The 24,470-nt window shown below is 38.4% G+C and overlaps 1 protein-coding gene across 1 annotated transcript in view; it reads left to right on the top strand.

Moving 5' to 3' along the window:
• Positions 1 to 24,236, top strand: part of LOC103353291 (microtubule-associated serine/threonine-protein kinase 4) — a 46,752-nt gene extending 22,516 nt beyond the window's left edge. Inside the window, exons 2-4 of the mRNA XM_008276190.1 lie at positions 4,657 to 4,810; positions 14,006 to 14,139; positions 24,054 to 24,236. Coding sequence (XP_008274412.1) covers positions 4,657 to 4,810; positions 14,006 to 14,139; positions 24,054 to 24,236 — 471 coding nt within the window. The remainder of the gene's footprint in view (positions 1 to 4,656; positions 4,811 to 14,005; positions 14,140 to 24,053) is intronic.
• Positions 24,237 to 24,470: the final 234 nt, after the last annotated feature.

Below are 24,470 nucleotides of genomic sequence, written 5' to 3'. Positions count from 1 at the left end.
TCATTTGTGATTAATCTTGAATATATTTGCCTTTAAACACCTGGACACCATTGCACCAGCTGTTTGGAAGGTCGAGCTTTGCTTACTCATCGCGTGAGTTTTACACAATACTGGAGATTGACACATTAGCATCGGTTGCATCGCACAACCGAGCTCCGACAAAGATTAGGTTTAATTAAGTATTTCCACACACAAACTGCTGGGTGGGAATGTTACACAACTAACTGAGCCAGCTGGCTAAGTTCGATTGTCAGGTTTCCATCCAAATGTGTCTTAAATTTGAACAAAATTCTCACAAAATTAGAAACGTCACTATTGTGGTGAATGGAGACAATTCTCAAGAAGATGATGTAAGCAAAAGAGCGTTAGTCAAACTTCAAATCAATTGAAACAAAGCAAATATTTTAAATCAATAAAACCCAACTCCTGCTGACTGGTTTCAGTGGCATGTTAACTTTGAATAAATTACCAAAATTACAGCTTTTATTAGAGCTAGAAACTGTAAAAACAGAAAAAATGGCAAATTTTCAACTTTCTGGCGGTCCTTGAATTGCTCATCTGTGATGTGATGTTTCTTCTGCGAAATTATCCAAATATAATCTTAAAATAGTTGTATCTCATTGTGATATTCACTAAAAAACCACTTGCAATCACCAGATGTTAAAAAAACTAAAAACTCTGCACAGTATACACTAATAGTTCCTGTTTGCTTGGGCTGATTGCTTTTGATTGCACGGTGCTTCCCATTGAGAAGCAGATGGTTTCTTAGCAAATGATTTGCACATCACTTAAGGCATTTCTTTTGTTTTTCGTATGATATAGCTTGAACTTTCTAAGAACCTAACAAAGGTTTTATAACCCAACCAGGTGCAACCAAATCCTGTGCCCTACATATGACTGAATGTCTGCTCTCACTCTTTGGATAACAGGAAACCAATGGTTTCAGCAAACAGATCACATGAAAGCATTTGCACCGCAGAGGATTAAATGGTTATGTAGTTACACCTGTAGATAAACACTGAGGCAGCCAAGGCAGCGACATGATTCCTAAATGTTCATATGTTTTGCGATGTAGTGCAGACATTTATGGAGTTAAAGTTTCTTTTCTGAAGACTCAGATTCAAGCTGAGAATCTGTAATAAAAGATATCACAGCTCTTCATCTCTGCCTGAGCAGTGTTTACTGGCTGGATATTAGGTGGTGGGTGTATGGTGGTGTTTGTTTTTATTGGGCTTAACTAGATACAGTGCAGCATTCAAGAAAGAGTGCATTGCTGTTACACGATGAATTCAATCTCATAGTCAGAGTGGGGTTTTTGCAAGTAGGAATGTTATGGTGATGACTAAGTACATCCCATCATGACCTGATATAGGTCGTGATTATTGTCGTTTTGTGTTTTATTTGTTATGTTTTTTAGTTCAGGAGGGATTTTCACTTTCCTTCAGTGAGTTCTATAGCTGCTTTTTTATCTATGTAAAAAGTCTCCAAACTTGAAAAGCCCACTGCGTACGCCAAAGAGACTGAGGCCATTTTTACACATAACTGAGTATTTACAAAAATGGATCTACGTTTTTAAAAATAACGTTGTTCACACCAGATTGTTTTCAAAAAAATCTTTGTTTACACAAACCCGCATCAACACGCCGTTAAGAGCTGCTATGAGCATGCCAAACCTGTAGGGGGCAGTTTAACGGGAAGCATTAAGCCATGCCAGCCAATCAGAATCCTGGAAAAAACACAACAACGAATGGCACAAATTACTTCCTGTTAATTCAACGATAATGGTGGGACGGTGGTTTGTTTGGACTGACAGAGAAGTGTACCTACTCCTAAATGTGGTGTTAAAATGCAAACAGGCCAAAAGCATTTGCATAAACATAGAAACAGGCACTGCTTTAACAGCGTCCATTTCTATGACAGTAGCCAAACTGTAAACATGGTCGCACACATATGACACTGATGACGCTTTTGTTGCATACTGTGATGTCCAACTCCGTCTCCTCCTGTCTACATGCAAACGTGAAGACGGAGTTTTTCCAAATCTCCGCTGTGGCTGGAGTTTTCAGATATGATCGTTTTCTGTGACTTGTAGCTTAGTTTACGTGTAAACCAAAGGCCCAAACGCATTGAAATATCACTGTTTTTGCTACTTGTAAACAGGCCTGATTCTCTCCCACAGAAACAACTGCTCCTTACCTGCCTGAAATGTCTCGTGTGAAGACCAGACTTTTCCTCAATTCCTTATCAGTGTCACCGTGTAACACATTTACAATAAACTTCTATCTATCAATCTATTTGCATAACAGCTGCCTTTTGGCTGGTTAGGCCCTGCCTTGCAGTCAGAGCAGACTGGGCTTTTTAGGCTGCCGGCCTTAAAGAGAGAAGACCTATAACAGAGTGTTTCAGACAGAAGATAACTGGAGGCGCTTAAAAATTCTGTGTTTTTGAACATGAAAGCATGTAAACCTATTCTAGTCGAGCTTCTGTTTGTTGTTGTTTTTCACATACAAAGGGAAAAATATAACATTTCAGTAGACATGTAGTGAATATGTATAAGGGTCAATGTCAGGGACTAACAGCACAGCTTACAATGGTGTCCAGTTTTCTATGCTGTACGAGAATCTTGCAATGCTGTCTGTATTTTAAAAAAAGTCTACTACAGAGGAAGCAACCGATTTAAAAATGGCCTTTTCACTTCCTTCTCACTGAAAAGTTTTTTTGGTGCCCTCATGGTTTCTGACAATATTGGAGCACATCTACACAGATGGAAAGTCTTTGTTAGTTTTCTGTTTTCTTGTACCTTGAGCACAGCATGCGATTATATAACAGAACAAATGTATTTCGTTAATATATGTGTTGCATTTAAACCCTCCGTTCCACATACAATGTGACCATGAACTGGACTGTATGTACCGCCTCAGTGTACACATACAGTGTAAATACAGTTGATGTGTGTTTAGATGGGGATGAGAAGTAATGCATGTTCCACTGTGCTGCTAGCGGCTCGCTGTTGCAGATGTGCACAGTGATCTGCCCTGGGCATGAATGTAGAGTAAGTTTCAGACATTGAACATCGCTGTTGTAGAGCTCTGGCATATCAGGGTCATGAGATGTTACTGCAGTATTTGTTTGTGCTTATGATTGAACTGAAAGGCATCAGTTGACCATTTGAGTGATGCTCGTTATTCACTGTAAAAAAAACAACACATCTGTGTTTTTACATTTATAATTTTTATTTTATAGATCTGAATGTTTTTTTTTTTTGTATTTTTAATGCGTAAAATGTCAATAAAATCATCAAAACAGGCTGAATTTACATGTATGCTGTAAATAATGATCTGTAATCATAGATAGCCATGACATTACAATTTTTATTTAAATGACATTTTTTGACAATAAAAAGAAAGTTAAAATGCATCTGCAATTTTTTTTCTTTTTTATTTACCAGATAAAACAGCTATTCTAAAATTAAAGATACAATTAGTGACACTTATCCTTCATTAAATCTTTAAAAGCCAAACAAATACACATCTCCTGTAATATTAAAGCCATGCTGTAACAGTGTTGCTCGTGTACGGACTGACTGATGCAGTCCTTTCCTTGACTTGTACTTTTTGTTCTGAGTCTGTACTATTTCACTCTTCCTCTGGATGTCTGCATTCATTGTAAGGTCAAGCCACCCTACACAGGTCTGGGTTTAGTTATACTTAATAGTGCTGGGATCATGAATCATCCCACCGAGAGGCAGAGGGCATTTCCTTTCCACAGACTGCTCTCAGCCATGTATATCTTTGTATTCTCAGGGAGGGCCTCTTCCTCACACTGAGCTTTGTTATGTGGTCTGAGCTTTATGCAAGGTATTATCTTCTTAGAATACAATAGGCCGGTATAGCGTGTTGTGGTGTACAGTGAATCATTTCTAATGGATTTCTAACCCATCATTGTCCTTCATTTAGGCAGTTCCGTATGTTTTCTTTTAATTTTGATTTTATTTACTTATCCCATGTGAATTATTAGCCAATGTGGTTTTTACATCTCAGACAGTGACAATAAAATCCCTCTTCGTACTGGCCTGTTACTTAACCTGTCCTCTAGCCTGTGTCTAATTCACACTCAAAAGTCTTGGCCTGTGGAACTGACTCAGATTCAGCTACATTTTGTTCCTTATGCTGAGATCATTTGGAGAACGCCCTGGGAATCCCCTTCTTAGGTCATTTGAGAAGTGGAATTTTGCTCTAAGGGTTGCCTGAATGTTTTAAATTTGCAGCTTTATATTTCTCATGCTTCTGTGCATGCCCCCTTCAAGATGAGCTCCTGTAAATGTCTTTGTGAGTTTTCCTGATCACTTGTAAACAAATGTTTTTAGTATGGATGTTATCCATTTGTCTAAAAACTCGTACATATGACAATATATGATAATAGTTTGAATTTCTAGAAAGAAGTGAGTGAATGTGCCTACAGCTGAAACAGTGAACAGATTAAACTTATATAGCATGTACAGCATTTTTCCTTGTCCACAAGCGTTAACAACACTGGAAAAACAAAAAGTGGCTCTACATACTATAACATGCTTTTTGAAGAAACGTTTTATATGAGGAATGTGGCTTCTTTCAACTCTTAATGTGTATCTTACCCATGTTTTTCCTTTTTCCCTAGTTGGACAACATCCTCTACCCACCAGCCACTTACCTCAGAAAGTCCAGCAACCCTGAGCTGACTCATGGATTAAGTCCTGCTCTCAAACTTAAACGACACCTCAGCGAGGATGGAAAACATGTTCGCAGAAGGAGCCTGGGTGGTGGCCTCACAGGTACATTTATTTCTTTTTTTTTTTGTTTATGGTTTTTCATTTTAGGCTGATACAAGTCTGGTTAAAAGCCAGATTGACAAAACTCCTACCACACAACAGCATGTATTTGTTTAGTGGGAGGTTTGAAAAGTTGTTAGTTTAACAGCTGCCTTTTTTCTTGGTCCATGTGTCCTAATTTCCCATGAAATTATGACTCAGAGTCTTGGCACAGACATGACAAAATGTATGACACAGTGTTTATGAAACCACTTGTGTATTTCTATGCAGCCCGGTTTCTCTTTACTGTTGCTAATCTGCCTCTATGTAAGACAGACACTAAGACATTAAGAAAACAAATGCTGAATAAACAACCATGAAATCACTTCATCATGTTCCCCTCCCTCCTGAAGCTCACTCTTCTTCACACGTTATTTTCACTGCCTCCCACAGCTTGAAAATGTATTTGTAGCGGTCGACCCCAGAGGGAGAGGAACAATTTATGTTAATCGTTATCACATTAATGCCCACAAACCTATCACCATCTATCATTTTAGATACACGTGGCTGCTTCGTAATGGGAATTAATGTTCCTTAATAGGTCTAAAGTGTCATTTCATATGAATCACAACCATGTTTTACCTCTTATATTCAGAGATTACCAGCTCTGGAGAAATTTCTGCTTTTATTTACTCATGACTTTGAGATCTCAAGGACTTCTCAGTACAGGCCAGTGGAATTTCATTTATGGATTTAAGAGCATTGAAAAATGACTTTAGAAATGTATTTCCAAAAGCTGCTAATCAGGATTATCCACAGATCCAGCTGTGAACAGTTTTCAGTGTGACCTGGCTTTGCTGGGAGAGACTAGTTCTCAAAGAAATGCTTTAAAGTGAAAACTTGACTTTAAATGTATGACTGTTTTCAGATGCAGCAAGTAGTGATAAACAGTGGCCATCTGTCACTTAAAGTTGGCTCTGAAATGAGAGGTTTGTTAAAGGAATTCAACAATGACGGTGTCACACTTGGCAGGAAACCATTTAAAAGTGCATCAGAAGTGAGTTGCTGAAGCCAAAATGATTACATCACCATCTGCAGACAGCACAGAGGTGACCCAAATGTCTCCAGACTGGACACTCTCCAAATGTTTGAAATGTCAAAGTGTCATTTAAAGATTATACATATCAGCTATGGATTAAAAGACCCTGAAAAAGATATTTTCAGCTTCTCACTATGAACAGTGGGGTATTTTCATGCTGTTCTGCCTTTGCTCCTCTCTCTGGTTTGCAGAAGGGTGGGGCACAGCAGGGGAAAAGGGTGACGTCACAAACTTCAGAGCACCCATCAGGATTTAAAAAATTAACTCTGACAGTTGGGGAGTTTCAGCACGCACGTTGGTTGCAACTCCCAATACATAATACCTTAAGATGTTTCCCAAACTTAAAGTGCTTTTTATTCAGATCTGTTTTGAACGATGATAAACTTAAAAAAAAAAAAAGTTTTCACAAGATCCAAGAAAAGAATTTCACAAGGCAGTTCAGAGCAGTGAACTCCCACAGCAACACTCGGCGTAGTCGATGTTTATCTGTACAGCATCGCCCAGTGGTTTTAGTTGGTGCCCCCTCTATGCTCTTTTAAAAAGTCTTGCAGCTATTTACTGTGGTCGATACATGAATGACTGAAGCGTGAAGAGTGGTTGAAAATTTCCATTAGGTTTTCAAGCTGAGTCATAAACACAGAATAATACATGTGCTCACAAGTAGAGGACTGCATTGGGTTGACTTGAATCCTGTGAGTCGGACGGAACCCAACGGAACTCCTGCATGAACTGATGGTTTTAACTTGTCGGTTTTTGGTGTTCCAAAAATAAACTGCAGAATCAGAGCTAATCACACGAATGGGGTCAACAAATAGAGTTGAAAAAAAGATTGAAGAGGATTTTACAGTTACAAAAGCAAAGCAAGGCAAGTCTGACATGAGGTCAGATTTCTATGTTGGTACTGACAAACACTGAAAAGAGTCTGACTTTGTTAGTTTTGACAACCGCACAGTGTTATGATTCAGGGGTGCAAATCTGACATCGCTGGGTCGAGGCAACTTACCGGCTCTGATCTGCCAGGTCAAAAAAGCTCGTCCTCAAAGATAAAGCTTTTCTTTCAGCACATATGAATGCTCTGAACCATAAAACCTGCTGGAAGGTTTAAAAAAACATGCTGTCTTTGAAATGACCAAAAATACTTTTTTTATTTATCAAAGCCACAATCTGTTGTGTAAGAAAGATTTAAAAATTCTGGGATTTTTTAAACTTTCTGACACTTCAGCCAACGTTCAGTTTCACTGCAAAATTGACCAAACCTATGTTTTCTTTAAGCCATTTGTTAAAAGTAAACCACCAGATTCTGAAACTTTGACTAACTCAGATGCAGCCAACAGCCATGCGACAAAAGATTCAGAGACTTTTCAGCTGAACTGCAGGATGTAGGTAGAAGCCAAGTATAGAAACAAAAACATAAGTAGTCCCACCTGTGGGCACTTGATTGATCCCAGGTTTTTAAAACTGTAGTGAAAAATGAGCGCACAGTGAGTGAAAATGTGACATGAGCAAGAAAAACGCCCTTAAACTGCTTGGAGTTCAGAGGGTTAAACAGGATACTATTGATATATATGTGAAACGTGTACTTACTGCACTACAATAACTATAATTCTGTTGAATGCAGAATATGTCTCTTTATTCATACTACACATTAAAAGAACATATTTTCCCTGCAGGACACAAAACCAGTGATCTCTCTATATTGTGCAGGCGTGATTGCTCAGAATGTCTGTGGGTGTAGGTGGGAGTGGACTCACATTGTGGGAGCGGGCGGTGAATGGTCAGAAATCCAGTGGGAGCGGGCGGGAGCTGCATGCAGAAAACCGTCCTGCACAGAGCTGCACTCTCAAGCTTATATTTGACTTGGTTTTGCTGTGCTGCGTTTTGTGTTTGCTCCTGTGTTATAACATGACGTGTTGCTGTAATGTGTAGATTCAGAGAGCTGTCGTCTTGGAAATGTAAAATCCAGTTGAATAGGATTTCTAAAAAAAATCACACAGTACATCCAGTTTATACCCAGTTTCCAGTAAGAATGAATTTCTATCGGCAGGACAAATTGGGAAAGAGAAGAGCGTTGCTGATTTTAAGATATAACAGCACAAGTTTCAGTCGGCCTCACATGAGCACAGATACATTCCTCCCTCTGGACAGTTGCTGATATGCGGCGCTTTGTTTGTGCCTGCTGGCCTTGTTTGCTTTCATTCAGTAAATTGGAAGACCTCAGACTGATGGTCTGTTTCATGGCTTCGAACAGCTTATGTTTTTCCCTTGCGAGATATGGAGGACTTCACCTCACTGATTAAAATGTTGACCTTTCCAGTCAATGAAAGATTGTGGTTTCACCAAGCGCAGCTTTGACTGAATGCACTGCCCTTTACTAACTGGTCCACATAAAACCATGATGGATAAATAAGCATTAACCTAAAGCACGTCAGCTCTGACTGAATTGATTGTGCCGTTAAATCAATATGAGTGCGATGTCTTTGTTTCTTAGAGATTGAGTTTCTTCCAGTTGCTGAATATGTTCTAAGCCTGTAGCTAGTTTTTATTTACAGCGAGCACATTAGTGCTTTGTGCAAACTTCTGCTGATACCTTTACATAAGCTCTAGTGTTGTGTATGACAGATTCATTATTCAAATATAAAACTTAAAATTCGAAAACTAAACATTTTATTCTTCTGCATTTTTATTTTATCTTTTACATGTTTTTTCAATGTCTTTAAACACCTTCGGAGCTGAAGCACTTTGAATGACCTCTCTGTATGATTAGGTGCTCTATAAATAAACTTGCTCATGCACCAGAAAAGTGCAGTATAACTCCAGACCTAATATTCTGTGGTTAGGACATAAAGCTCTGTTCCTTTCAAATTGTGGTCCTCAGGAAAAATCCAGATGACGCAGGCCAATATAGTCAAATCTTTATGTTACAACAATAAACTTCCTTTAAATAAACTTAATACAAGAGCGCTTCTGTTTCATATCCCCTGAGGAATGAGGAGTGTTTCTCTCTCTGTAATAGGATAATTGTGTGACAACATAAAAGTAAACACTACCTTCTTTGAAAGATAGAGCTTTACATTTATGCATTTAAGTCTTTTTTTTTTTTTTAACTAACCAAAATTACATAGTTTCTCAGCCAGAAGCTGCAAAAACATTTTATAAATGACCTTTTTTTCAACTTTCCAACAGTCTTTGAACTTGTCATGTATAACTTTTGCCATCGTTTGGAAGATGAACAAAGTCTAAGCTTGAAATTGTGATATTTCTTAAAAATCATTTTCATTTACGTGTCTCCTTTAAAAATTCTGCTAAAATTACAATCAATACAAAAAATTACAATCCTCAGCACAACCCAGAAGCCATTAGTGACTCAGTTGTGACCAAGATACATGCAGTTAAAAATTCAGGGACTTTATGGCTGAACTCGGCTGAACGGCAGGCTGTGTTTACACAGAGCTGATAGGAGTTAAGTATTATAATGTCTCTGGCATATTGAGCTGCCATTCTTCCCCAGTGTTGGTAACAACTGTGGGACATGTTCATTCTACTCTTAGGACTTTTTTGAAAAACATAAGAATTTCTGCTTTTGCTTTATTAAAAAAAAAAAAAAAAAAAAAAAAACAACAAAAAAAACGACATTATTATTTTTAAATTGTGGCATTATAACTTTGCTATGCTGCACTAGAAGACATTTGTGAGTTCTGTCTTCTTCGGGTCATGGTTGTGTTGTTTCCATAGAGGTGCAGGGCTTTATATTGCAGTGAGAAATGTGACAGGAACAATTAACAGCCAAAAAATGCGTCAGGTGCAGATGCTTCAACAGAATGTCCCACTAAACAGTTGCACAGTGTGTGTGGAGATTTTTTTAAAATTACAACCTTTCATTTCATCATTTGTGTAAGAGAGGGGAGCTTGCAACAGGGTAACATCTGCTGAAAGTTGGGAACTGACCTTGCAAATACCTGTGCTAAATGTAAAACCTGCCCATGTCTCCTGATGCCCCCCTTTCTAAAAGTGTTGACTAATGTGTGACGAAAGATTTCCTTTATGCTGGGATGTGATGGGCTCTAGTGATGAAAACGTTTGCCGGTAAGGAAGGAAGGACCTCAGTTTTCCCTCCACATCCTGTTTGGTCTCCCTTCACTTCTCTTGGTTTCACTGCAGTGATCACAGTGCAACTTTGAGGATAGCTGCAGCAGAGCAGGCAGAAATGTGCAAATAGAATTATTTATCACGTTGAGGTTGTCTGGCTTAGGCCCAAAACTAATTATCATCATTTGTCTGCAGTGGAAATGAAAACTGAAACTACAAAACAGTAGCTCAGATAACTTTTTCATGAGATGTTATTGCATTTCTGTGATGTACACGTGCAAGAAAGAAGTTGTGAGAAAGAACACAAGACAAATAAACAGAGCGTTTTAATTCAGATAAAAATCGCCAGATAAGATAACGGTGATGTGAGGCTCAGTATCTTTATTGTTTAACAACATCAAAACTCAACGTGACGCTGTATCTACTGTAAGGAAAGTATGAAGTCAGCAGATTGACCTTCACAGTGAGATCTACAGGGAAGCTGGTAAATGGCAGGAAAAGACATTCAGAGATCTGAAGCACAATGCAATGCTTTGAAAATGTTCAACAGTAATTTAATGTGCAGATATTTGATGGTAAATGAAATAGAAATACTTATTTGATCAGTTAGTCTTTAAAATAAATGGACATTTGATAATTGTTTAGGAGGAATAATGTTTTTTAATTGCACATCAGATAAAATGCTTTTAATGCAAAGCGTATTGCCTTATTGCAATCAATACTTGTATCAATACAAACAGGCTTCAATTGTTACGTGTTTTCAGACACTTTGACAATGTTGTAGAACAAAGTATGTTTTATGGATAATTGCTAAATTCATAACAGGTTTTTTTTTAAAATTACATATGAAAACTGCTGCAGCTATTAAGTGTTTAATTGTTACTGTTGGGGGAGCATTTTGGGCCATTTTCTGGTTTGATTCTGTTAAGCTGTTGGATTTTTATAAATATATATGAACAAGTAACTTACACACAGTCGTACATTTCATTGAGTGTTTTCCATTACATTACAAAATAGTGTAATTACGGCATTCCATTATTTTAAGTAAGTCGGCATCGATGCAGACTTGCTGTCGGAGGGTTTTATGAGCCACTTCCCCTGTTAGTTGGTCTGGAATGACACTTAATGTGGCGAACGCTCCGTTCAACAACAAGCAGACTGAGTGGAAGTGGGCAGGGAGGCACTTGGACTCAGGATGAACTGATTTTGGTTATCAAAGGTCAAGACTACTGTGACTCATGTCTTTTCCAGGAACAATATAATAGAAATGCATGAAGGGAATTTACCACAAACATTTACTTTGACTCTGAGATGAACTTATTTGTCTTTGGTTGTCGCATAACTGAATTAATATACTAAATATGGTACAATTACAGACAAATGCCTAAGAGAATAAAATAATGAAGTGATGACATTTTATGTCCTGAAAGTCAACGGTCAATTCTGGATAGGATGGTTATTGTAATTCGACTAATATCGAACAATCAGTTGACCAGTTATTGCCGATCGAAACAACTCTAAACTGAACAAAACTTCTAAATGTTTTTTGTTGTTGATTTCATGTTAACTGGAAGTCACACTGATGGGACGGACACTTTACATAACGAAACACCCAAAGTAACCGTTTACATCGAAGCTAGAACATACTGGCGCAGTGAAAGGGCCCATGTAAAATACTGTATAGGTTAAGTAGACTGGCTTTGTCACCACCATCCTTTTTAAATCATCCACTGTCAGCAAAATGCATTGATGATAGACTAACATGAGTCTGAAACAGCATGATGTTTGAAATTTGTCTTTGCACAGTTGAGTTTCTGTTGGCAGGTCAGTGAATTTATAAAGCTGCCTTCTGCAGCTTATCAAGGCTCCACATATCTGATAAAAGGAGGTAAATGCTTCAGACCACATGAACTTGAGATATCCTTTTTCTGTTTTGAGCACAGCCTCCTTATCTTTCCTTCCTTCTCAATGACAGAACAGTGAACCCTCCACAGTTTGTCCTGGTGTGTTTACTGATACAGGTGACAGAAACATACACATCATGTAGATGAAAAACGATGTTTACAGATAATTTTTCAATTCATGGACAGCAAGCGGGACAGTAAAATTCAGATACAGAGGCTGTTTATGTTTTAATCTTTTCTCTGCCTTTGTGTGTTGAGGTTTACAGATATTAAAGGGCAGATAAAAGGTGATGAATAGTAGAAGCAGCGGTTAGTGCCATCTAGCTGCCAGCTCTGGGAGACAGAAGTGGATTTTTGCATTAAATATTCTTATATAAATCTCCTGTTGTTATTAAAACCTGTAGGTGCACCCGTGTGCTTCCTTACAGCAGAGTGTGCTGCTGTGGTTATGTAACGTCAGGATTGTCAGTGATCTCTTAATGGGCTTTTCCCCCCTTCTGGCCCAGTTTAACCCTTTGACATCCTGCCTGGCTGCACAGTGTGAGGAGCTTCAACTTAACACTCCTAACGAGAGCAGACAGCTTGGATTTTCTCATGTTACTGGTATGTCAATTGACCTCAACTGTCTCAACACTGGCTCCCTGTGTTTGCTGACTGAGAGGCTGTTATGACACTCAGTAGTTTGAATTCACAGTTGTGCTTCAAAGCTTGTTAACAACTTACATAAAAGTACCATCACATGAATGTAAAAATATATATATGTTTAGTATATGAAAGGACTGCTGTCAAACTCCTACCTACGTCAAATTACATAAGTACTATGTATGCATGTAGTATGTACTTAACCGTCTGAACCCAAACCAGTTTCTTGGCGTTCTCTGCTCTGGTCACGGTTTACTGTCTGTGGGCTCATTTTTCTACTGAAAAAACACAACCATAGTAGAAGTAGAGAGAACTCAAATATGTTTTTTGTAACCCTAACAATTAAAAATGGGGGGGGAAAAAACAATCAAAATCTAGTTGTTTGTCGATTATTTATTTGACAAAAATTGAAAAACCCTGGAATGTACAGCATTTTTCCAAGTAGCTAATAGTGCTAACAAATCGAGGGGAAAGAGCGGTGGCTCTACATGCTATCTACATTGAACTGTTTGGATTTTTTAATTTGTTTCCACACTTGTCTCCTCTCTGCTCTGTGGAAACACAGCCTGCAGTTCAGCCCAGTTCAGCCAAAAACTCGTCTTTTCTCAAACTCAGTTTTTCTCATGTGACTGGTTGCAAGTGAGTCACTGGTGGCTTCCCAGTCGCACTGAAGAGTGCAGGATTCTTTGACTGATTCAGTCAATGGTTTATTTTTCCTACATTTTTAGACAAGGCATGTAGAATAAAGGGAATTTGATAAAATATCACGTTTTTAAACTTAGAGTTTTCCTAATGAAGCAATGCATTACAGGTAAATGTTTGAAATTCTAGTGATCCTTTCTGTTTGTACAGTTTCTTGCTGATAATTTGTGTAATTTAGTATTATTATTCTTTTAAAGATAACATGCCTTTCAAACCTGCCACCAGGTTTTGACATTGAGAGGGTTCATGTATTACAAGTTAAAATACTTACAATGCTGAAAAGTGACTGATATATTATTGTGTACCTCATCGTTTGATCGGTAAAACTGATTCAGGTGGTTTAGATGGAGCTTGTTCGAACTACTTTTACACAATTTGGCGTTTCATGGTGACTCTCCACTACCTTCAACAGGCAGCAAGGAGAAATCTTTGAAGTCATGTCATGATTATTGTTTAAAGAAAAGATGTCTTTATGTGTATGTCTTTATTTCAAAGTATGTAATGACATGCAGCAAATGCTCCCCAGCTGGTAGTCGAATGAGCAACTTGTGCCATGTGGTACGTGCCCCGACTGTTCGTCCATTGCACATCCCGTAATCTTTCAAGTTTGTATCAAAAGAATGAATCATTTCGCCTCAAATTTCACCTTGAAAATGTATTTCCATTAAGTAAACTGAAAAAAAGTCCATTAAAAGTCTAAAAACATTACTGAAACACATTGCTAGTCAAACCAGTGCTTTTATTTTTTTTTTAACACTGTTTTGTGTTTTTACTGTTTTTCTGCAGGAAAGTACCTCCTGCTGCCCACCAACCTCCAGCAGGCCCAGACAGCATGGCAGCCGTCATCTGAGAACTCCAACCTGGTCCGCATGCGTTCGCTGAATCTTGGAAAGTCGGACCCTTCGCTCACCTCCAGCCCGGTGAGTAATTCCTAACTTTTACAACACTGCGATATCATGCACCCAGGTAGAGACATAATCATCTCAGAGTTTGATCAAAATAAAAGAAGCTAGATGTGAATTTCACATAACCACCTACGTTTAATAATATGGGACTTTTCCTGACAGATCATTTTCCACAAAAGGATTTAAATGAATGTGAAATAAATGTAACATACTTAAATACAGTACGTGTACGTATTCTTTTCATTAGATATTTCTATGAACCAACCCTACTTAAATCCTACTTTAAGTACAGTGTGCATTGTTAAAAAGACTTAACGTAAACTACTGTTGAAAAAAGTATTAAAGGTTATTTGAACCTAAATTTTGCATTTTGGTGGAATATAAAATGTATCTGTGGCAATGCTGAAATTGCTTAAAAAAATGAAAAACAAATCAAGGGACTAGGCATTAGTTACAATAATATTCTAATTGTGCCAAATTTTTCTTGAAAATTTTTGAAAAATGACACCAAGCACATCAGCTCATTATAGTGAAACAGTTTCTGAATTACACATGAAGCCTCTGCAAGGTCAGGACAATTCTGGGAAGTTTTCTGATTTAATTGAACAATTGTAGATGAAATAACCAAATAACAATAATCAAACACTATGGCTGTTAATACTAAAGCGAGCAAACTACTAGTTAGATTGTTAGTTTATTGATCATTGAGATCATAATACAAACATATAGTTAATTAAAAAAAAATAAAAAATGTATTTTATAGCACAAGTTCATCAACATATAAATAAGTTAAATCAATCATGCACATATATATTCAGACCAATCTGCTGCATCCACTGGCTCATGCTGTGTAGTCTCTGCAGTAACTGAATAATGAATGACCAGTATGTTTTGTTAATGGATCTTATCTGTCAGTGCTGGCGGTTGTGTTTTGTAATTACTTTATTTCTATGGGGATAAAACATGCCAAGCCATGCCACATCAGTGTTCACATTTGTCAAAGATATTTTACTGTATTCAGAAAGACTATTTGAAATTGGTCCCCACACCCAAAGACCTGCTGGTGGGACTGAAAGGAATGTTATCTTTGAAATAGCACCAAAGTAGCACCATTTATCAGAGCCAGATTCACAGCTTTCAAATGATTCTTGAACTAATCAANATTCACAGCTTTCAAATGATTCTTGAACTAATCAAGTGTAACATGCGGTTCTAAAGTGAAAATGGATCAAGTCTAAGTTTAAATTTAAAATATTAACGTAATTTTCGGACTATTGAGGGCACCTGAATATAAGCTGCACCCACTAACTTTAAAAAGAAAAACAAATTTGTACATATATAGGCTGTACTTGTCAGTAAGCTGCAGGTGTCCAAGTTGTAACTGAGATATTAACACAGAAAGATGTTACACAGCTTTTAATTAAATACGTACCGGTGACAGACACAAATATGTACCCTAAATGCTTTTTTCCGAACAGGGCCTGTAACACGGCTGGTAAAAAAAAAAAAAAATACAATAGCCTACCAGGAAAAGTCATTGATCGCTATCTTCATCTTCCTCCTGCTCACAAAACCACTAAAGTCGTCTTCTTCAGTGTCAGAATTGAACAGCCTCAGAATTGTTTCATCTCACACTTCCTCAGTCTCTCTTTCGTTGTTGCTCTCAATGTTACTTTTGTCTTGCGGCAAATTTGTAAAAATCCATAAATTAGACGCATCATTGTTTAGACCGCAGTGTTCAAAGCGTGCGTAAAAAGTAGCTGCGTATAGTCTGGAAATTACGGTACATTAAAGTCACTTAATGGGACATTTCTGGTTTAAACAGCAACAACCTGAAGCTGTTTGTATGACCAACAGTCATGTGACAAAAGTCCATAGGCTGAACTGCAGGCTGTGTTTCCAAAGAGCAGACAGGAGACAAGTGTGGAAAGAAATCAAAAAAAAATGTAAGGAGTACATTAAATATAGTATGAAGATTGACCAGTATTTTCCAGTGTTGGTAACATCTGTGTGATGTTGGGAAAACGTTGCAGATATGAACTCCAGGTTTTAATAATATTTTTAAAAGAAATTCAAATTGAGTTTTTTTTCTCTTTCTTAATGATTAATGGTTTATAGCTTTGTCTTACTGATCAAGAGGCATGTTTGCTTCCTCTCTTTTACGTCTAGTCATGGTTGGGCTGTTTCCATAGAGGTGCAAAACTTTATATATTTAGTACAAAAAAATAAGCCTACAGTAAATGGAAATGTGACAGGAACAAAAAGCAGGCAGGAACTGCTTGAGGATCAGAGGGTTAATGAATGTCTCTTATCTGGCACTTCTGCCTTTAGGTAAAAACCTGTTAAAAAATGTTCTATAAATATTTCTGTAGATACAAAACATGACAGGCCGTGTAACACCGGTGTTCACACTTATCAAGGATAATTGGCTATTTTCAGAAAGACCATTTTAAATTCTTGCATGATTACAAATCGAAGTGCTTAAAAATTGAAAGTAGAAATTATTAAAACAGACAACGAATAAAAAAATAAAATGACCTGTTTTGTAGAGGTCCAAGCGCATTTCTGCGCTGAACCAGACTCTGTCACAAGGACAGAAATGACCTTCAGTGTGGTTTTGCTCAGTTCTTTCAGATTGACAGATACCGTGTGCTCCATCGTGATCTTATTGTCTCAGGAGTGAGATGCAATCAAAAGCAGAGGCTAATCCAATGCTGTTAAGCTATGAGTCATTCCCTGCTCGCTCGGTATCGGTTTTTAGAGAAGGTTAATGTAATAAAAAGCATGTGAGGTTTGTGTTTGTGTGTGCACACAAATAGATATGTGGGTGCTTTCAGAGTAACTGTGAGAGAATGTGTTGGCTAACTGACACTTCCATCCTCAGTGATCTGTGTGGGCCGGCCTAGAAAAAGGCACTGTAACCTAAACTAGAAGGGGTCTAGCTGTTTTTCACATGATTCATGACATCATGGTGAACCTGATTACACTGTTTACATAATGCTGCTGCGACAGTACGTCATCGTGGTGACTGATTCAGAGATGCAGAATTTATGAAAAGTACCCTTATAGCATTGCAGCTACTTAAACTCAGACCATAAATTGTCTGCTGCTTTAATGTGTATATCAAATTCATTTAGTCTCATACACTACAGTAATATCTGGACTAATTCCCTACACTTGGGGGCGCTAGAGCCTTTTCAGTAGTCAGAACCTAAACACATGCCTCCCTGTGCTTGTATTAGGCACAAATTAATCCCTTTGGTTCTTGTGCCCTGCAGTGTGAATGGCCACATGATTTGCTTTAACATAATTGTCCTCCAGTGGTTAAGTCCTTCAGCTCTGGTGTTGATTCAATTTAAGTTTTACAGCTTGATGACCTGAGAGAATCTTTAACACCACTGACTTTGCCAGAATTCTAAGATATGCTTTATTCTCTGACAAACATCACAGAAAGGTTGGGGCAGGAGATCAGATATTTGCTTAAGAACACTGCAGCAGGAAAGACGTTAGACTGTCACAATTTCTCCACCTGCAAAAGAAAGAATAAACTGTGATAGAGGCAGAGGACTGTTTGCATTATTTTATGTAAAAGTTGAGTTGTGGATATCGGAGTGCAGATTAAGTGAAAAGTTAATGGAGAGGACTGAGCAGTTGCCTCACAGGTGAGTCTGTGAGATCATGAGGTCCCAGGAGCCTCAAATACATTTTTTTCATCAGTCTCTGTAAAAGAGAGCACAGGTACATGGTTGAAATTCAACCTGCTGCTGGGGGAGAACAGTGAGGGCCAGAGAGCGCCCATGTGGGATTCTAGTTAGGCACTACAAAACAGTATCCGCTGGGAGCAACTGTAGCATGATTGAACTTTTTGCTATGTTTAGGCACTCACAGGACTACAGTTAGTGAAAGACAGACAGAAACAGTCTGCGAAACTTCTGGCAATAGACGCATGTTTATTAGGGCTATGCAAAGGTATTTTCAAACTTTGTTCACAAGTTGCAGAGTGACGTGTAGCTTCCTTGTTTGTGCAGCAAATGAGGGACGAAGAGGAGAGAAACACTGACAAGGAAGTTTAAAAAAGACACGCAACATCAGTTAACGCAGATGCATTCCCAAATAGTCCTTTCCTGTTTTATTTTTTTCCCAATATATATCCCGTAAAAAATCAAATATTGCAAAGTAACTTTTTCTAATATTTTACAGATTAAATGTTTATTAACATTTAATGAAAACTACCATCTTTCCAACCTGTAATCAAACACAGTTTTGCTGCCTAAATCTAACCATAGACGGGAATCTGGATGCAAATCCTGGCATCTGGTGTCAAAGCCGTGTGCTTTATACGCAAAACATCCACCACATCCTGTTCCCCATGACTTCTGTACGCTACATAAACATCAGTCTCTGACGAACAGACTTTGTAGGAGACTGGACTGAACAGTTCAGTGAGGGGTGCATCCATCATTGGGAATATTAAGGAATGTTGTCAATTTTACTTGTTATACGTCCAGTAATCAGTCTACTACAGACTTCATGATGTCATTGTCAAAGTGTTTTGCACAGAACGACTACGACACAGTTGTAATGTTTCAGGTTTATTTGCACAATATCATGAAATAAAATGGAGATTTCATGTTTACCGATTCACTCTCTGAACCCCAAACAGCTTTTAGGTGTTTCTTTGCTCCTGTTATATTTTTACTTACTGTGGGCACATTTTTTCACTGCAATATAAAGTCCTGCGCTTGTATGGAAACAACACAGACATGGCTAGAAGCATAAAGAACTCAGATATGCATTTGTGCAATATGTCACGCTTACATTTCCCTAATAGTAAAAGAAGAGAAAAGAAATACTAACGTTGAATTTCTTAGCTTGTTTATTTGTCAAAATTGGAAAAAAACTGACAATTGCAACATATTTCAAATGCCTCTACAAAACATTTTTATTTTTTTTCCATACTTCCTTCTCTACGAGTCATGTAAACACAGCCTGCAGTTCAGCCAAAAAGTTGCAGAAGTTTGGTGATTGTTTAAAAGAAGAAAAATAAATAAATAAAATAAACTATTTTGAACCTGCTGGTAGGTTTTGGGGGTTAAGAGGGGTAATTAAAGCTTTCAATCCTAAAATGTTCAAGTTCAGACGAATATTTTAATAACTGTGTTAAACCAGAGCGCTATTTTCTAACTCACCATTTCTAACATAGAATTTTCATTGAATAAAGTGCCTCCTAACAGCCCACCGGTCTTTCTTATGTATACAATACACGACAGGATATCAGCTTGACGTTTCCTCAGGCTGCAACTCTAATGTAATCATCTGCCTATTCTTATTCTTAACCATATTTGCATGTCCCCGGTGACTCTGTGGTCAACACCATGAGAAAATGAAGTGTTTGTGACTGCTGCTCAGATACTGTCTTGTAGACACAGGCTGAATGGCTGATGCGTTGCTACATCTTAATGGTATCTTTTGGAGTCGGCTGCACCGACACCTCAGGGGTTCGTCCACAGCCACCGTATTATCCCGCCTTCAGAATGAGCTCAGAACGGATGGTGAATTGGCTGACCTTGGGAGGGGAGCAAAAGAGACGAGCACCACAGTTTCCAGCCGCTGAATGAAACGTGATGCTTTTCTTTGTTTTCCCTTTTAGAGTTTTAATTATTGGTTTGAAAATTGCTTTCTGTTTTGGAGGGATTATTTTGTACTATAAAATCCAGGCGTCATCATCAACCGTGTACTTAAACAAGGAAAGATGATGCCTGTCACTTGTACAGGCGAGCTGGCATTTGTCATAATGATGGCTATATGACTGGGAAGCACACCAGCGCCTGGCCTCAGTGACTATGACTGAATGGAGGTCTGCCAGCATGCAGACTGTGTTACAGCATGTTATTGTTGTCACTTCTAACCAGTCAGATTTGGCGGCTGTATTCATGTCTGAATAGATTTACTGTAATTGGCTGTTGGATTTGGTTTACTCCTCATTCAGTTTCAAATGGGCAGCTCTGAAATGTAGTCGGTTAAGGCGCAAGCTGTGTGACGTTTTTATTATTATTTTTAAAGAAAGGCTAGCAAAATTGACAATATTTTAAAATGATGGATTGCAAAGGCTTCCAGGAGAACATAAAGCTTAATTCTGCTCTTATTTTCATATTTCCCTTTACATTTTTTCACACTTTTGCTTAAGAAGCCAGAAGGGTTCTGTAGTTAAATGAACTGTAGAAAATGTGTTTCTCAAAGCTGCTCCTGGTTAAATGTTTTTTATTTAGTGAGCTGCTGAAAAATAGACTCCTGCTCCCAAGGAAGCTCAATGACAGCACGGAATGATCGTTTGTTTTAGTAAATGTCTTTGTTGGATTTACTTTAAATACATGGATTGTCATGGCATTTTGTATCAACATTATAATCTCCAGAGGATCAGGATTTTGGTGATCTTCTGGCTTTTCATTACAACCAGCAGCAGGATGATATTTGTTGTTTGACTGCAGCAACTGCTGGACGAATCGCTGTGGAATTTGGCACATGCTTCAATTAGTAATATGTGCATTCAGACAATGTAGGAGGGACATCTCTTCTAAAATGACTCCAATTTTAGCACAGATGTTCCTCCTCTCTTTTAAACAAATGTGCAGATATTCAACAGCATGTTCAGTCTTGCACTGTAAGTGTATCTTTTAAGTTGCCAAATACTAGTATGCCGACATGCTAAATTAAGATGAGGAGCATGTTGAACATTATACCTGCAAAACATCAGCTTGTTAGCGTTGTTATTTTGAGCATGTTTATGACGGCAAAAAAACCCTGCCGAGCCTAAGAGCAGCTTCACAGAGCCTTGAGCAAGGCTGTGGACTCTGGGCTGCGTCCACAATAATACGCTTTCATTTTGAAACCTCTGCTAACTAGCATGCACTTCTCCTGTGTTTTAGGACCCCTGAAATAGAGACTCGTGCAAATTATTATGTAGTTACTGCAGGTTGTTTTCCACTGCAGGAACTTGCAGGTGATTGTAAGGTGTCCCTAACCTTTGTGCATGTTAATTCTGCAAAAACTGCCTGTAGAACTTCTTTCAAGGCTGTTTTCAGGGAAGGAAAAAAACAACGTTTACTCCAGGGGAGGTACTTCTCAGTGTCCCTGAAAGATCTGCTGTGTGGGGCTTAATGCTGTTAGTTGCATTTGGAGAGGACAAGTGCCTTTTTTATTTTCATTTTTTGCACTCTTGATGTAATCGTCTAGTAGCAGTCTTCGCATCTCAAACAATCCCATCAACCACATAGAATTCACCATATAGACTAAAATAACTCATTTTCCTGCGTGTTCATAGACCTGGAGTTGCATTTTCAGGTGTGTAAGTACGGACAGATACTTTTTCAAAACAATGACAACTTGTAAGGTGAAAGCTCATGGTTTGGACGAGGGCGGCTGTGGCTCAGGTGGTACAGCGGTTGTCCTCTGATCGTAAGGTTGGTGGTTCGATCCCCCACATTTGAAGTGTCCTTGGGCAAAACAGTGAACCTGAAGTTGCTCCCAATGGCGGGCAGCACCTCTGTCGTCATTGGTGTGTGAATGGGTGAATGAGAAAACAGTGTAAAGTGCTTTGAGTGCCACTGAGGTAGAAAGCGCTATCCATTTACCATTTACATAGTTTGAGTCTTTTATTTTTAAAGATGGTTTTGTCTGTTATTGATATCCTAAATTTAGGACGAGGTGCAAAAGTACATCCTAAATATTCCTGAATATTCACAAGAGACACTCCTAATATAACTTTCATAAAATCCTTAAGAATTGGCTTCGGGTCAGAAATCTGACCACATGAATGTTGCTGTATTTCTTTTTACCCCTCACTTTCCTTCTACTCGCCTGAACCTTTACTGCAGGTTTAAGTGCTGCTTCTTTCAGCAGTGTTTTACCCTCATGTTTGCCTCACCGGACTCCTGTTATTGCTTTTTGCCTCCCCCCCCTCCCTCCTCTGTGCTCCTCCATCATGCCCCTGGGTGTGCATGGCTCCTTGACTAGCATGGCACATCTCTCTTGACTGTGATGCTCTTTGGCAGAAAATCAATACTTCACTTCTGGTGTGATATGGAGATAAGACTGTCATAATCCTGATGTTGTGCCTTTGTGGACTCTCATTTTTCCTCGTAATTGTCAGTCAGTGATGTCCTTTACTGATATCGTTGTTGTTGGAGTAGCTTCTGTTTGCAAAGGAAGGAACTGCCGTCTGTGGAGAAACACAACGTATAGTGGTGCCATAAACCTTTTCACAAATGCCATAGATTTTTCAGTCAACACTGAACAACCCGTCTCATTTTTAATAAAGCCCACCTCTAATGGAAAAAAATGCTATTATCAAGCCACAATAGCAACTCACTCACAAAAGAAAAAAAGTAAAAAATAAGTTGGCAAGGTGCACCTTATTGATCCGTTTGTCTGCGCTGTCTGTCTTTGTCCTCCACTGCCTGTATGGCTATGTGAGCTTCACTTTGATTGCATAGACCTTTCTTAAATGTAAACCCATAATTTGCATATGCAGCATATTGTTTTGGTATTATATTTTAATTACTTCATGAGCAGATCTTTCTAGAGTTTTAAATTTCACGAGTAATTAGTGTTACCGGCTTCCTGCCAAAAATGTGTATTTATTGTACGGCTGCGTCGTAATCCACGTATGTAATTCAATTTTTTGATGAAAGCAAAACAGTTCACATCATACCATTTTATCGATAACTCAGTTAATCTAAATAATTAAGTTCCCTGAAAACCAAAATGACTTTTTATATTCAAAATATATATTTTTTTAAATTTATTTTATTTTGACAAACTGCCATTGGATAATGCAGGATAGTATGGAATGTAAACAAATGTTCACATATTAAATAGCAAAATGGTTAAACTGGAAACCAAAACACAATAAAGAAAAAAAAAAACTTTTCATGAGAGGAAAGCGAATGTTATTAAGTGAGTAGTACAAACTGCTCCAAAGGAAATCCAAGTATATCACAAACCTCTTAACAAGGTAAATAGTCTCCGCTGTGTATATTACACAAAGATATGGATGTTTAAAAGTACAGAGCAGCAGTTCTCACTCCAAAGGTGTAAAACTCAAATTGGTCCTCACAGAGATGGATGTCACACACACACAAAAAAAGAAAGTCTGTTTGGATGATTTAGCCCGTCAAACAGATATATAACCTGTGAACACCCTCACTGCGGGAGGTATTCAGGTAGAAGAGACTGTATATTGGTATTTTTCAACACGAAGGAAAAGAATACAAGTTTACCACATGAAGACTTTCCGTGTCGTGTTCATGCGCTGCTTTCATCTCTGTTTTTTTTTTCACGTGCCCTGTTTATGTTTCACAGAATATCTGTGGGAATACATTGACCCCACACATCCACAAATTACAAACCGTGCAGCGTGTTACTGCAAACATCTGGGTGTGATATAAATGAAACTGTCACTCTAGATGAAGTAGTTGCAGCTGAGACATTCAACCCCTGTCATCTGCTCTGTTTGAGATACAATTTTCTCTGTTGTGAAATTCAAATGTGGCAGTGTTATGCACAAAGTGACTTTGTGTTTCTTTGAGACTGACAAAAATGAATTGAGAAGAAAGCCTTGTGGATTTTCCAAGTGGACTCAAGCTCACATCATTTTCATCTTATGAATGCATATATTTACATGCCTGCTCCAATTTACTCAAAACCAGAGAGGAGTTGAGAGTGATGCGTTGCAGCTATTGGTCCTTCTCCGTTACTATCTTTGCACTTGTTGTCAAGGTTTAAGACTGGCCTCGTCCGTTGGGAGGTTGGCTCTACAGGGCTTTATCATGGATGGATATTCTCACTCCTTTGGCTTTGGATAGATGGATTTTTGCACTGCTTTGTATGGAGGGAATTGACTCTTTCTTTCCTTACTGCTCTCTTCACAGGCCGTGTCCCTCCTCTGCCTGCCTCACATCTGCAGGTTACCTCTTGGTCTGATAAGCTCAGGCAGAGCAGAGGCTGTGGGTCACTCAATCAACACTCTCTGCATGCTTTCTGTTCCAGCGCTCCCTTTTTTCTCCAAAGGCTGTGGAAACAACCTCAGCTGCCCACCTGCCAGGAGGAAATGAGTCACAGACAACCCCTGGACTTTTCCCAGAGGCTTTTCTGTGGCCCAGCTCCAAGGCCATTGGCTCAAACTGTCTGCCTTCATGGCTGCCCCAAAACCCACCTCAAAGCAGCTCTATGCTGTCTGTTTTCTTTCTAAAAACATCTCTCTAAAAACAGTTTTTTATTTTTTATTTTTTTTTCCAACAATGAAAGTTTAAACAGCTAAGTGCTTCTGATCATTTCAGGGTTTTTTT

This window comes from Stegastes partitus, unplaced genomic scaffold (genome assembly GCF_000690725.1).
Source record: "Stegastes partitus isolate 25-593 unplaced genomic scaffold, Stegastes_partitus-1.0.2 Scaffold66, whole genome shotgun sequence".
NCBI lineage: Eukaryota > Metazoa > Chordata > Actinopteri > Pomacentridae > Stegastes > Stegastes partitus.
This window is presented reverse-complemented; position numbering and strand designations above follow the sequence as displayed.